This window comes from Nannospalax galili, unplaced genomic scaffold, assembly GCF_000622305.1.
Source record: "Nannospalax galili isolate Female #2095 unplaced genomic scaffold, S.galili_v1.0 scaffold948, whole genome shotgun sequence".
NCBI lineage: Eukaryota > Metazoa > Chordata > Mammalia > Rodentia > Spalacidae > Nannospalax > Nannospalax galili.
In genome coordinates this window covers 639,141-653,666 of record NW_008358192.1, presented here as the reverse complement: position 1 = coordinate 653,666, position 14,526 = coordinate 639,141, and the positions used below count along the sequence as shown (strand labels likewise).

At 49.5% G+C, this 14,526-nt stretch overlaps 2 protein-coding genes across 3 annotated transcripts; both read left to right on the top strand.

Annotated features, from left to right (window-relative positions):
* Positions 1 to 1,952: 1,952 nt before the first annotated feature.
* Csnk2b (casein kinase 2 beta) lies at positions 1,953 to 7,331 on the top strand. 2 transcript variants are annotated; one of them, XM_029557876.1, is made up of 7 exons: positions 1,953 to 2,372; positions 3,409 to 3,491; positions 4,543 to 4,645; positions 5,262 to 5,377; positions 5,723 to 5,798; positions 5,929 to 6,118; positions 7,102 to 7,331. In XM_029557876.1, the coding sequence occupies exons 1-7, from the start codon at positions 2,354 to 2,356 to the stop codon at positions 7,190 to 7,192; spliced, it is 678 nt and encodes a 225-aa protein (XP_029413736.1). In that variant the 5' UTR covers positions 1,953 to 2,353; the 3' UTR covers positions 7,193 to 7,331. The 2 variants fall into 2 exon arrangements, with proteins under 2 accessions (XP_029413736.1, XP_008819749.1); XM_008821527.3 differs by lacking the exon at positions 1,953 to 2,372 and adding an exon at positions 2,419 to 2,924.
* Positions 7,332 to 7,467: 136 nt separating this feature from the next.
* Positions 7,468 to 9,883, top strand: Ly6g5b (lymphocyte antigen 6 family member G5B). The gene is made up of 3 exons (XM_029557877.1): positions 7,468 to 8,364; positions 8,525 to 8,653; positions 8,936 to 9,883. The coding sequence occupies exons 1-3, from the start codon at positions 8,343 to 8,345 to the stop codon at positions 9,334 to 9,336; spliced, it is 552 nt and encodes a 183-aa protein (XP_029413737.1). The 5' UTR covers positions 7,468 to 8,342; the 3' UTR covers positions 9,337 to 9,883.
* Positions 9,884 to 14,526: the final 4,643 nt, after the last annotated feature.

The window sequence follows — 14,526 nt, the reverse complement described above, 5'->3', positions numbered from 1 at the left end:
CACAGGGGAACCCTGTTAAAAAAAAAAAAAAAAAAAAAAAGGGCTGGAGGAAATGGCAGTTAAGAGCACTGACTGCTCTTGTAGAAGACCTAGGTTCGGTTCCCAGCGCCCATATGGCAGCTGACAACCATCAGTAACTCCAGTTCCAGGCGATCTGATGCTTCCTTCTGTCCTCTGTATTACGTGACACAGGTGCACTTACATATATAAAAAAAAAAAAAAAAAAAAAAAAAAGGGCTGGAGGAAATGGCAGTTAAGAGCACTGACTGCTCTTGCAGAAGACCTAGGTTCGGTTCCCAGCGCCCATATGGCAGCTGACAACCATCAGTAACTCCAGTTCCAGGCGATCTGATGCTTCCTTCTGTCCTCTGTATTACGTGACACAGGTGCACTTACATATATGCAGACAGAACACTCATACATGTAAAATTTTTTTGATTTTTTGAGACAGGGTCTCCTGCTAGCCCCAGATGGCCTGGAACTCAGTGATTCACCAGCCTCTGCCTCCCAAGTGCTGGGATTAAAGGCTTGTGCCATCATGCTAAATTTGTTTTTTTAACTGAAAAATTTCACAGCCTGGGGAGGTAGTTGCACGCCTTTAATCCCAGCATTTGGGAAGCAGGTGGATCTCTGGGACATCCAAGCCAGCTGGGGCTACAGGGAGACCCTATCTCAAAAAGACAACATTATTTTTGCTTGTTGTTGATTTTTTTGTGTTTTGAGATAGGGTCTCTCTGTAGCCCCAGCTGTCCTGGAACTCACTACGTAGATCAGGCTGGCCTTTAACTCACAAAGATCTGCCACCACGGCCCGCTAATAAAATTTTTTTTTTTTTTGGTCATTTTGAGACAGGGTCTCCCTGTAGCTCCAGCTGTCCTGGAACTCACTATGTAGACCAGGCTGGCCTTGAACTCACAGAGATCTGCCTGTCTCTGCCTCCCGAGTGCTGGGATTAAAGGCATGCACCACCATACCCAGCACATCATTTTTTTTTAAAGCAATGCTAATAAGAAATTAAAGATAAAAAAATAAAGTTGGGGGCTGGGGAGATGGCTCAACAGTTAAGAACAATGACTGTTCTTGTGCTCCGTGGGGGGCACTGCACAACACGGGTGCACTTACCTACATGCAGGCATAACACTCATACACATAAAAATAATAAATAATTTAAAAAGATAAAGCAAAAAAAAACAAAACAACAAAAGAGCATTTGCTGCTCTTGCAGAGGACCCAGGTTCGTTGCCAGCACCCACATGGCGGCTAAGAACCTTCTGTAACTCCAGCTCCAGGTGATCTTGACACCCTCTTCTGACCTCCGCGGGCATTACACGATACGGGGGCATTTACATACATGCAGGCAATACACTCATACACATAAAATAAAAATAAAATATTGAATAAAAATAAAGTTCATGTGGACATAGTAAATATGACTCCCTATACAGTGTTTTTGCCTTGCATCAGGGAGACCGGGTCTCTATGCGCAGCACAAGAAAGAAAAATAAATTAAATAAGTAACAAATAAAGGGAAGAAATATTCCACCCGGCAGCCGTCTGGAGGTCCTGCGTTAGGGAGACCGGGTCTCTATGCGCAGCACAAGAAAGAAAAATAAATTAAATAACAAATAAATGGAAGAAATATTCCACCCGGCAGCCGTCTGGAGGTCCTGCGTCCCACCCCACCCCCTTTTCCCATCCTGTAATACGTACCGTTAGGAAATATCACTCGACCTGGTAAGCCGTCTTCGGTCTGATCTTATTTCCTGGTCTTCTTCCCCCTAAACCCAAACCAATCTGACATGATTGCGGAAGACTTCAGAGAAAGGCGGTACGTGGTAACTTCCGTACGGCAAAATGGCGCCCTACAACACCACAGAATAGCCACACGGCACCAGGACGCATGCGCAGCAGCAAACAGCACCACCGCCTCCACCATCACCACCCACAAGTTGCAGTTTCCCGCCCTGGAACCTTCCCAAGCCTCGGCGCCAAGCCTCGCGTGCCCAGAGGACGCGAGGACCCAGGGGGTATGTGTCGGTTGGGGTCCCGCTTGTCCATAACACCCCCACAATGCTGTTTGCCGCCCTCGACCTCGTCCCCCTGCTCCAGGCTCCTTTTCTGGAGCTGGGAAGCCACGTTCTGCCTTATTGAGACCCTGAGGACGGCGAGTGGGTGGGGGACACGGACGGACAGACATCTGTGGAACGCCGAGCAGCTGTGAGATGAAGTAACGTCACGGTGCCCCTCATCACTGCTCCCACCCGGGTTCGAAGAACACGCTCAGGGTTGACAGCAGAACGCTCCACTCGGACCCCGAGAGGAACTGGAGAAGTGCAAAGGGACGAACAGCAGAATGGCTGGCGCCACCGCAGGTCAGCGGGACGGCGCATCCCGAGCACGCCCGACCCCAGTCAGTCCCTCAGCACCGAGCCACACACCTCCGGCCTCTCGCGAGACCCCACGGCCAAGGCGGCTGCGGGCCTGACCGGAGAGCCAGGGGCCCCTCAGCCCCGGCAGCCTAGTACTACACCTCCCAGCCTCTCTACTCAGCGGCGCCGTATTGGGCTTCCGCTTCCGGTGGCGTCTCCTTTCGCCCCGCCCCCCGAACGGCTGCTTCAAAGGCCTCGCGAAGCCTGGGTTGTGCGAGGGTGCTGCTGGGATTGGTAGTTTGCGCTTCTCTCAGTTTGTCAGTTTCTCTTGCTGAAAGGACTACACCTCCCGGCGTCCTCAGAGACTCCCGGTCCTTAGCGCCTGCGCATTGCCCTTTCTCAACCCACCCTAACCTCACCAGTTTCCACTCCCCCACCCCCCACCCTACTTTGGCTGCCGCGGTCGGGTCCACGGCCTGCGTTGTCGCGGTCCCAGTTGTTCCTTGGAAGCAGCGACTCTCCTCCCCCGTCCCAGTCCCCTTCCGCGTCCGGCGGGTGAGTGCCGAGTCCCCGGTCCCTGGGCGCGGCACATGGGGGGCTCTATGCTCCTTGATGTGGGGGTTGAGGCCAAAAGTGCGTGGGGTCCCGCACGGTAGGAGGGTGGGTGGTGGGAGGAGAAGAGGCAGGATGTGGGAATGCCGGTGGACCTCCCCCAGGAGTGCGAAGCGAGCAGGCTTGGGTTTAGCCTGGGAAAGATAAACTTCGGGAGCTTTGGGACAGGCGCCAAGAACATGCGAGGCACCTGCGGTGGTAGGGAGCCCCAAGAGAGCCCTGGCGCAGCTGACACCCCCGGGGAGAGGGGTCTAGCCTTCGGTAGCGCGGGTGGGAACGCAGAAGAGGGTCTGCGCAGGGATACTGCAGAGGCTAGGATCCTGGAAGCCAAGGTGGCGTCGGATTCCTCTGCGATTGGGGACGACGAGTGGTAGGAGGGGAGGACACCAGGCACAGCTTGGGCTTGACTTACACGCTTCTTTTTCAGTTGACGTAAAAATGAGTAGCTCAGAGGAGGTGTCCTGGATTTCCTGGTTCTGTGGGCTCCGTGGTAATGAATTCTTCTGCGAGGTTGGTCCAGCCGCCCTGCTTGCCCGTTCTGCTTGTCCTCCCCAAATAGGAAGCACTTAGTGTCTTACTTGTGTTCAGGGACACACCTTCCTGTTAAAAACAAAATCCTACCAACTGTGGGTTGGTAACCTGTGCGGCACTTGTTTTTTTTTAATGTGTATGAGTGTATTGCCTGTATGTATGTGAACTGCACCTGTGTCGTGCTATGCAGTGCCACGCAGGTCAGAAGAGGGCATCGGATGCCCCTGGAACTGGAGTTAAGGACGGTTCGTAGCTGCCATGTAGGTGCTGGGAATCGAACCCGGGTCCTCTGCAAGAGCAGTCAGTACTGTTAACCGCTGAGCCATCTTCTCCAGCCCCGCTGCCTTTTTTTGCTTGAGTTCAGTTTTCATTGATCATCTGGCCTGGAACTACTATGTAGCCTAGGCTGCCGGCGCTCACACGTGTGACAGCCTTCCTAAGTGCCGGGATCACTGGGTGTGCAGTGATTCATGGCTAACTTGTGGGGGTTTTGTTTGTTTTTAATTACTAGAGAGATATCTGTGGTGACCATTAGGAAAATACAAATGCTATGTGATAGTTTTGCAGTGTGCAAAAGCTGTGTGATGACATAGAGACTTGGAACTGCCTTTCAGAAACTATAAACTGTTCAGCCTACATGGTTCTCAGGGAGTCAGCTGTCCCCAAGGAGAGGGCACAACTGGTTCCTAGAAATCAGGGCCAGAAGCAGACAGAAATCTTCAAAGGAATGTCTCTGTAAGGAGATTGCTGTACCTGCTTAGAAGAAACAAAGTTGGCTGACTGGGAGTTTTTGTTGTGATGGTTTGGTCTTTTTGTAGCCACAGCTGACCTGGAACTCACTGGGATTGAAAGTGTGCACCACCATGCCGGGCCCAAAGTTTTCATGAGAGAAAGACCCGAGTCCTTCTGCAGAGCTGGAATTAGGAAATGAAGGGAACAGATACAGTCTGTTGAGGATAAGGCATTTCTTCCCAGATGAACGGTGGGTTCCTGTATCAATTCCAACCTCTTGACTCCCCTGTCCTGGCAGGTCGATGAAGACTACATCCAGGACAAATTTAATCTTACTGGACTCAATGAGCAGGTGCCTCACTATCGACAAGCCCTAGACATGATCTTGGACCTGGAGCCTGGTAATGCCCCCTAGGGTTGTTGGGGAGGGTGTGCACGTTGCTGAATTTCCTTTTGATTCTCTAGCTCTCCTATCCCCAAATCTGCTCCTGTTTCTTGTGCACATGCTTTTTCCTCCACTCCCCTAGTCCTCCCCGCCCCCATAACCCAAGCTAGACTTTGCCTCCTGATCTTCCTGCCTGAGCCTCTCATGCCAGGATTGTGGCATGTAACATGCTTGGCGTCTTGCGTTCTTTTGGTCCTCACCTAGTTCCTGCCTTAGAGATGGTAACTCTCCTTTCCGTGAGCTCTGGATCTAACTCAGCTCTGTTTCATAATGTCAGTTTCCTTGTGGGTTCTGTTTACTGCCTCTTTCTTCTGATTTAAAGGGTTGCCTTCTGCATTGATACTATATTTATGTGTTAGTGGGAGAAGAGGGTAGAGGCTGACGAGGTATGGAGCTGAGTGATCCTGGGTTTGTAGAAGTGTCACAAGCCCAGGTTTCTGGGTTTGATGCCCAGGTGAAGCATAGGGTGAGGCCCAGCAATGGGTCCCTTGTAAACTGTGTAGGCTGCCACCTTGGGGGAGGGTGAGGTAACTGGGAAAGCTTAAAAAACCAGTGACCATCCCACGTTTCAGATGAAGAGCTGGAAGACAACCCCAACCAGAGTGACCTGATTGAGCAGGCCGCTGAGATGCTTTATGGGTTGATCCACGCCCGCTACATCCTGACCAACCGAGGCATCGCCCAAATGGTGAGGCCTCTCTGCTGCCCCTGCTTCTGAGGCAGTAAAGGGAAACAATGCCTACAGCGAAAAGCCTGTGTCATCCTTCAGTCTCGGAAAAGAGGAAGCATCTCACTGAGGGTCCCACTTGAGGGAGTTGTTCCCATGGAGGGAGTTGAGACCTGGGACTGGGAGAAGTGATAGATTGCTTTTGCCACAGGGAACTGGACACAAGGCAGCAGAGGGTTCTGGGCCTGTCTTGGCAGAGAAGGGATTGAAAGAGGGAGGCATGGGGGACAGTGTCATGAGCTGCACTGAGAAAGGGATTGTCTCTGCACACTTAACCACCAGTCCCTTCCCTGTTCCACATCCCAGTTGGAAAAGTACCAGCAGGGAGACTTTGGCTACTGTCCTCGTGTGTACTGTGAGAACCAGCCAATGCTTCCCATCGGTGAGTGTTGAAGAAGGGAGGGGAGGGCACCGTGTGGCAGCCCTCAAAGAAGTTGGGGCTAATCAGGCCAGTGCCTGAGTCCTGGGGGAGAGGGTCGGGGTTGGAGTCTGTAATGTCTGGCTGTCCGCAGGCCTTTCAGATATCCCAGGCGAAGCCATGGTGAAGCTCTACTGCCCCAAGTGCATGGATGTGTACACACCCAAGTCATCAAGGCACCACCACACGGATGGCGCCTACTTCGGCACTGGCTTCCCTCACATGCTCTTCATGGTGCACCCCGAGTACCGGCCCAAGCGACCTGCCAACCAGTTTGTGCCCAGGTGGGGAGCAAGAGTGGTCACCAAGGTCAAAGAACATTCCAAGGTCTCCCGGGAGAATTGGGAACACGCATCACGACTTTTTTTTTTTTTTCAAACTTCTTGTATTTTCTAATTTATTTTTTAATATTTTATTTTACTTTTTAAGTTTATTTTTTGAATTTTATTTATATTTTTATTTTGTGTGTATGCATGTATTGCCTGCATGTAGGCAAGTGCACCCGTGTCGTGCAATGCCCGTGGAGGTCAGAAGAGGCTGTCAGATCCCCTGGGACTGGAGTTACAAACAGTTGTTAGCTGCCATGTGGGTGCTGGGGATTCGAACCCAGGTCTTCTGCAAGAACAACCAGTGTTCCTAACCGCTGAGCCATCTCTCCAGCCCCAATGTGTGAACCATTTAAGAATAATGTGGCATTTGATACATCGGTTTAACAGTGACTGTTACTGCTACCGTCTTGGATGCTTAACCTTTTGCCCAAAGATCCTCAGGTTGTGGTTAAGCAGAGTTTCCCTTCCCGGCTTGTCATTTTTACTGTTTACCAGGGAAGAAAGATTCCATTTTGTATTGAAGCAGGTAATGATCTACAGCTCCTTAAATTGGAAACTTCATGTGATTAGGGATTTAATCCAGGGCCCCGAGCCTGCTAAACATGTGCTCCATCCCTGAGCTACACTCCCAGCTTGTTTTTTTGGTGGTGGTTGGTGTTTGTGTGTGTCCGTGAGGCAGGGTCTCTGTGGTCTAGGTTGGCCTCTAGGGATCATCCTCCTGCCTCGGCCTCTCCTGTAAATGGTGCTGTTAGGGATATGCCACCATGTTCAAGATAAATTTTCAGGTATTCATGAGCAGAGGTTGGAGAAGGGAATTTCTGTTCTTAAGCGTTAAGGAGGCCTGTGGAGGAAGCCAGGATATTGAGGAGGGGATGCCAGCCACTGGCAGGGCCAGAAGGGCACTCACCTGCTTCCTCTCTGACCTCTGCCCCTCCCAGGCTCTACGGTTTCAAGATCCATCCTATGGCTTATCAGCTGCAGCTCCAAGCCGCCAGCAACTTCAAGAGCCCAGTCAAGACGATCCGCTGACTCCCCACCCTCCCTCTGTCTTTGACACCACCTTTCTTTTGCCGTCACCCTTTCAGGAACTCTGTGTGGTTTTTAGTTTAAATTAAAGGAATCGTTACTGTGGTGGGAATATGAAATAAAGTGGAAGAAAAGGCCATGAGCTAGTCTCCTGGTGCTTGTGGTTGGGAAAGGGAAGGTGGTGGTGTGCTGGACCCCAAGGGCCCTCCTCATAGCCCAGCCCCTCCTCCCTAGGTTGAAACCAGCATAGGTTGGTGCCCCATGGATTTGGGTAATGATTACAGTATGGAGCTGACAAGGATTCTTAGGTTGAGGCGGGGGAAGTAAAAGGTTGGAAAGAAAAAATTTCAAAGGCTAGAGAAGCATCGGTCTTCGGTCGCCATGGCTGTCTGTGTCTGTCATAAGGACTTTAGCATACTCACAGTTTTGCTTTTAAAAGGAATGTAACCCTAGCCAGGCGTGGTGGCGCACGCCTTTAATCCCAGCACTTGGGAGGCAGAGGCAGGTGGATCTTTGTGAGTTTGAGGCCAGCTTGGTCTGCATAGTGAGTTCCAGGACAGCTTGGGCCTACAGGGAAACCCTGTCTCAAAAAGATAATTAAAAAAAAAAAAAAAGAATGTAACCCTAAAATAAATAGAACTGGAGTGGAGACAAGTTCCAGAATTGCAGCTCAGTGGTGTTCATGTGCCCCCTGCTGGGGGAGCCCAGACATTTCAAAAGGATGGAGGCGCTTCTCCCTGGCCAGCCTCTCCCAGCATAATGGAATCCTGTTATCCGACCCTGTTGTGTAGGACAGCAGACAGTGCCAAACACAGGCACTACCCATGGCCCTTGAGGAGAGGGGTAGATCTTTCAGGGGCACATTTAGGACAAAACTGGATAGAGACCTAGTTGATGCCCAGGTATCACTGCTGTCTGGGTCACTGCTCCCATGGAAACCAGACCTTGTGGGTGAGGAGGACACACCGTGCTTCCTGCCAAATTCATAACTTCCTGCCCCCTGCAGAAATACAGCTCTGCACCTACATACAGCACCTCCTGCTCAGACTGCCAGTGGAAACCACGCTGCAGCTCAGGATTGAGGAGCGTGGTCCCACGAAGGTGGAGGGTCAGGGTCTCCCACAGGAGCTGCCCCTCTTCCCCAGGTTCCATAATGAAGGCCTGTATGCTTATAGGTGTGCTGGTCATAGTGGGCTTTGTAATGGGAAGGGGTAAGTGGGGCCCAGGGCTGGGAGGAAGGGGACAACCATCCAGGAGGAGGGTGGGGGTGGAGTTGGGGCCCTGGATACTCTTAAGCCGCTGTCACCAGTTCATTTGTTCCTTCTGTATGTCCAGTTCCAGTTCCTGATGTCCGGACCTGCCACTTCTGCCTCTTAGAAGACCCTTCCTTGGGCTGCATTTCCGGCTCAGAGAAGTGCACCATCAGCAGTTCGTCCCCATGCATGGTGATCACCATCTATTTTGGTGAGTGGATTCGGGGAAGGGACTGCTATTAGAACAGATGTGGCTTGGTCTTCTCAAAAATGTGAGAGCTGTTTGGGGGGGTCTGGGCTTTACAAGGACGAGCCCAGTGTCTTGGAAGGAGTTGGGGGTTGTGGGGTTTTCGGAGGCCAGTGAGTGATTTTTATTTTATTGCCTCTTATGAGAGTGCCTAGAATAAAAGGTCTGGGGAATTAGTGACAGGGTGGTTAGTTTGGGGAGGGGGGGGGTTATTAAAAGGGGTTATGACTGTCCCCTCTTCCTTAGATCTTAACGTTCGTTTCAACGTCCGAGGCTGTGGACAGCACAACTCCTACCGCTGTAAAGAAAAGCGCAACACCTACTTCCCAGAGTACTGGTACCAAGCCGACTGCTGCCAGTATGATTACTGCAACTCCTGGTCGAAGGCCCAGGTTCGGGACCCTCCGCACAGGCCCTCCAAAGGACCCCTGGCTCTGCCCCTGTCTGGCTCCCAGACAAGCCAGTTCTACCAGGCCCTGAACCTGTCCTTGCCCCTGCCTAGCTTCCATGTGGATAAGGAGCCCGAGGGCCTGGACCCCCTCATCACCTTGCCCCTGGAGCTGGGCTTCTCCATTGCTGACCTGCGCCGAATATACCTGTTTCTCAACAGTTCGGGACTTCTGGTTCTTCCCCAGGGCAGACCCTGACCCATTTCCCTTCCCACCTCCTGCTCTTTCCCAGAATGGCCTCCCACACTGCCCTCAGAAGGTACTCGCATCCCTGGTCCCTGATCTCTCGGGCCTCTCTCACCATGTGTGGCCTTCTAATTCTGTTGCTAGTCTTCTGAGCTCCTAGGCAAGAATCTCAAGTATGGATTCCACCCAGACTGGTCTGAGAAAGGCACAGAGGCCCCCATCCTGAGTGTCACCATCTTCCCATCCCTTCATCTGGTCACCTGCCACATTCACTCAACTGGCTCTGTATCTCTTGCCTTACGCCCATCTCTAAGACTCAGTGCCACGCTGAGCCTACAGCAGGAAGGGTAAAGGGTAGACTTGTGTGCAGCTTTCCTGACCTGGTAACCTGGTCTTATGACCTCCACCATCCTGGTCTGTTGCTCCGACTTTGTCCCAGTCTGGCCTCCTCCGCCTCATTTCAGTTCACTGGGGGCCTCCATCCACAGCCATCCGTGCCTGGTGAGGAGGGGCAAGGTCCATCCTCATTTCCTCCACAATAAACCAGGATTAGGGCAAATCTGTGTTACATTGTTTGTGGGGTTAGGTTAGATGTGGGCAGGTAGGTGTAGGCTGGTTAAAGACAGTTGAGTGTGGGATTCAGACAGGATTGCTGAGTCCTGCCCACTATTTGACCTTTGTGGCTTCCTCTCAAATTGCCCTAAAGGGCCATATCCTTTTCACCCGCTGCTCAGCTAAAGATCAAAACATGGAAACATTCCCCACTTTAACCATAACCTGTAAAACTTGGACCATTAAGCCCACCTGCTGCCGGGGAAACGTCATTAAAGTCATGCCCCAGTTACCTCGTTCATCTCAACATCTTGGCACCCAGGACCCTTTCTGTGGGGGTCTCAGTTGGGTATGTGGAGTACATGGTGGGCTACATTAGATGAATCTTTAGTATTTTTGGAGTTTTTGAGTCAAGGTCTGGGTAGCCTAGGCTGGCCTTGACCTCCTGACCCTCTTCCTCCCAAGAGCTGGGAATACAGGAGTGTGCCACTACCCTCACCATTTAAAATACTTTTTTGAAAGATTGAAAACAATGATGGATGCTTACAAATGAACCTTTCCTATAAGTTCAGCAGCGGCCACGCTGTTCAGAGCCAGCTGTTGGGTACCAGGACTGCGGGCGGGCGGGTGGGTGGCTCCCAGCTTTGCAGCCCAGTGCTGGAGTCTCCAGTTTGTTCTCTCAAGAGCAGTACAGCTTTGTGGCTGGGAGGTTCAATCCCAATTTCTCTGTCACCTGGGTGAGTCAGTTCTGTAGCCTCACGAATCACAAGGAGGCCGCATGCTTCACACAGGTGTGTGTGCTTTAGGGACAAATGTACAGCCTTGTTTTTAAAATTTTTTTAAAGGTTTTGGGAGCGCTTTAATGACACAAAATGTTTATAGCTACAGGTTATACATGTGTTGTAAACAGTATATAATGATACAAAGTACTAACTAGATAGATGAGTGGATTCTATTGATTGACTCAGTTAATTCTGATCATTTCAACTGCTTCCCTTGGAGATCCATCTCACTCCACAGTCCATTTCCATGGCAGTCGGGTTACATGTCCCACTTTTCCTTGTGCAAGTCTGTGCTGTTTTCCTCTTGATTTACAGACATCTGAGCCAGTGTTCAGCAAACATTCAAAAAGCCTGCTTTTCATCGCAAATTATAAACAGGTATAAAGCTTTTTAAACATTAATCTTAACTCTCAACAAATGGTTGAATTCTGCTTTCCAACTGAATAATCTGTTTCATTCAACCACAGTCTGGGTAGGAGCGCCAACTGTGACCCTGTGCTGGGGCAGCCACCCGCCAGGACTGCAACAAGCTCACTGATGGTCGACTCCACCATGACATGTTCAGTGGTCTCACTGATACATCCAGAAAATGGCAAGACTAAATTTAGTCTTAAAGTTGAAAAAAAATCATAAATATACCCAGAGTTAAACAGCACTACAGATAAAAGTGCTACTGACTTCAGAGAGAAGGCAGTGTACAGCCTGTAAAAGTTGTTTTTATCGGCCGGGCATGGTGGAGCATGCCTTTAATCCTAGCACTTGGGAGGCAGAGGCAGGCACATCTCTGTGAGTTCAAGGCCAGCCTGGTCTACATAGTAAGTTCCAGGACAGCTGGGACTACAGGGAAACCCTGTCTCAAAAAGACCAAAGGAAAAAAAAAAAAGTTTTTATCTAAGTGGTGATTCTGCTCTTCTCTCTCCTGGTGTCAATCGCATTACAAACTGTAGCAGCAGCTTAGTTTTACTAGCCTTGCCAATTTTACTAGGCTTTTAAAAAAATAATTAGTCATCAGATTTACTTTCTTCCTAGAGAAATTCAGACACTTGAAATAAATAGGCAAGAAGGAGAATCAAGCGTTACCAGGTTTAAGAGTAAGAAACAGGGTAGACGACATCCACAATTACTTAGACATCAAATGCCAGAAAGAAAAAGAAAATAATCCACAGAAACAGTTTTGGAAATACTCTTATTCCTAAAGATAAACAGCTATGTTCTTGAAAAAGGCTAGAAATTAATCTCATTTGTGTTATTTCCAGTATAACACACCAATTCTATAAACCTATATGTGGGAGAGGAAAGTTAGTTTCTGCACACTGGCAAACCTGGTTGTCATGGTGTTTTTATTCAAGTCAACCCGGTGTACCTTATAGATCGCCAGCTACAAAATTCACAATGGTTCTCCAACTACCACACTGTCTACATCCTCAACAGTAATGTTTATATATAAAACGTAGAATTCTCCAGAGTTATGCTGTGTGAAATCCAACAAAATCTACTTGAAATAATCTGCAGTCCTGATGCTAACAATTTGGTCCTAAAGCTTCACATTTTAGAAACAGATGAGAGTCCGTCATTGAAGGGATCTGCTGAATGTTCTAGAGTATCAGGAGTTTGCCACAACCGAAAAGGTGGCCACGTTTGAAAATTCCCAGGCCTGAGAGAGCCTGAGGACACCTTGGGAAGGGCACAGTCACCACCAGGAAGTGAGGGACCAGGAAGTAATGAGTGGCATCTTCCCAGAATCTTGTCAGCTGTTCCCACAACCCAGGTCTGCTTTCCCAAGTTACATAAGTGCTGGAGTAACTCTGAAGCAAACTTCTTCAGAATCTAAGAGGGGCTTCCTAAAACAAGAAGCCTGTGTTAACACCATGGACTGGACTCCTTCCAAAGTCTCTTCTTAGGACCAAAAAAAAAAAAAAAAAAAAAAAAAAGAGAGAAAGAAATTAGAAAAAAAATTAAAGTTATGAAAAGTTCACATGCAGCTAACACATGAATATAGCAAACACACAAAATCTCAAAAGCAATTTCATGTATATCCAGGCCTTAGGTGTTCCTTATCAGAAATAAAGACTGTTCCATATAACACACTGGTATTAAATCTGTCTTGTAGTTCTACTTCCTGTCTGTCACTCACGCAGGCCACCTCCTCCAAATTAAAGGCGCTATTAGGAGGCTTAGAAAAAAACACTTCCAAAGCTGCTTTAAAATAATTTTTATTGCCCAGGTTATTTTTCCTTGTGTCTTGCTTTTTTTGTTATGTTTTCTTTTTAAATAACTATGTATTCAAGCATAGGGAAGCTTGTTTTTGTCTTGGAAAAAAACCCTAAACAAAGCTTTTATAGTATTGTTTGCTAGCCTGATCTCATTTAGAGCGATCACGTGGCTAGCTCCAGCATGAAATAACAGGCCTGATTCTGGTGTACTAAAGGGACATAGCATTGTTGACAAAATTAGAATCTGCTGGTGGCATTTGCGGGAAAGAAGCCCTTGCAAATTTCTAAACCACAGTAAACTGTTAGGAAATTCTTTTTTGGGGGGGGGTCTTTTTGAGACAGGGGCTCCCTGTAGCCCCAGCTGTCCTGGAACTCACTATGTAGACCAGGCTGGCCTTGAACCCAAAGAGATCCACCAGCCTCTGCCTCGAGAGTCCTGGGATTAAAGGCCACCATACCGGCCTTCTGTTAGGAAATTCTAAAGTGTCTTCCAAGCCAAAAAGAGAACACAGTTAATAAAACGCCTCAGCAGAGTTGAGTTTGACTGAAATACTGGATTTGAAAGTTACTGGAATTGGGTATGTAAAAACCAGGTCATGGGTAGGGGTCATGCTTACAATGACCTCAAATTCGGAAAAACTACAATGTACCACTTTACCGGCCACGCGCATTTCCGGGGCTTTTCCTCCCCTCAGTAGGTGCTGGTAGAAGGTGTGCTCAGTCGTTTCCCAATACAGATGCCTAGCCCCAAAGCCAGCCCGTGGGAAAGGAAGCGAGGTGGAATGAGCACCTTCAGGACCTGCGGGTAAGATGCCCCTTCTTCATGGCTCCCCTTCTCCCCGAGCTCAGAGACACAGCAGCTTCGGTGTCTGAGATGGAATCTGGCGGTGTTCTCGGCTCTATGGGGCCAGGCCGATGCCCAGTCTGCACTTTTCTTCTCAAAGTCTCAACAGTCCTTGTCTCCTCCTACAGCGTCTTCTGCGAGCTATGGTCCCTGCTGGTGTGCACCTCAACATCAGACATGATCTGCCTATCTTCCCCCGGGGCTGCTGTGTCTGACTCATGCTGTGCTTCCCGGAGAATCCTCTCCGTCTCCGCGGGGGATGGAGGATGAGGAAGGACGTGGGGGCTCGACCAGGTGGGAGGCTGGGAGCACGCTCTCGGGCAGGGGGTGGGGGGGCCAGCACCTCGATTTTTTTTTTTTTTTTTGAGACAGGGTCTCACTCCAGCCCAGCTGGCCTTGAACTCATGGCAATTCTGCCACAGTCTTCTGAGAACCTGCACGTGGTACCACAGGGCAGAAGCCCATTTTGTGAGCCTTTCCAGCAATCACACAGGAGCCTCTACTTGCAAGGGATTTGGTCACAGTGCACCTGTGTGACCTACCTTCCAGGCAGCACAAAGGCCTGAGACTGCCTTCGCATTCCTCAGTGAGCACGCCTAACTCGTGCAGACACTTCTTCACAGCAGCTTGGGTTCGATTTTGTTTGCTTAATGGAAATGGCCTTGTATAACATTCTCTCACCTGTATATTTTGCTCATTAGCAGATCTATACCTCAAACACACCAGTGTTAACTTTCAAGTCCAAATCAAAGTGCAAAGACCAAGCCTTCTGTGTCTGTCTCCTTCTTACTGGGCCCACCTTTCCCTATGG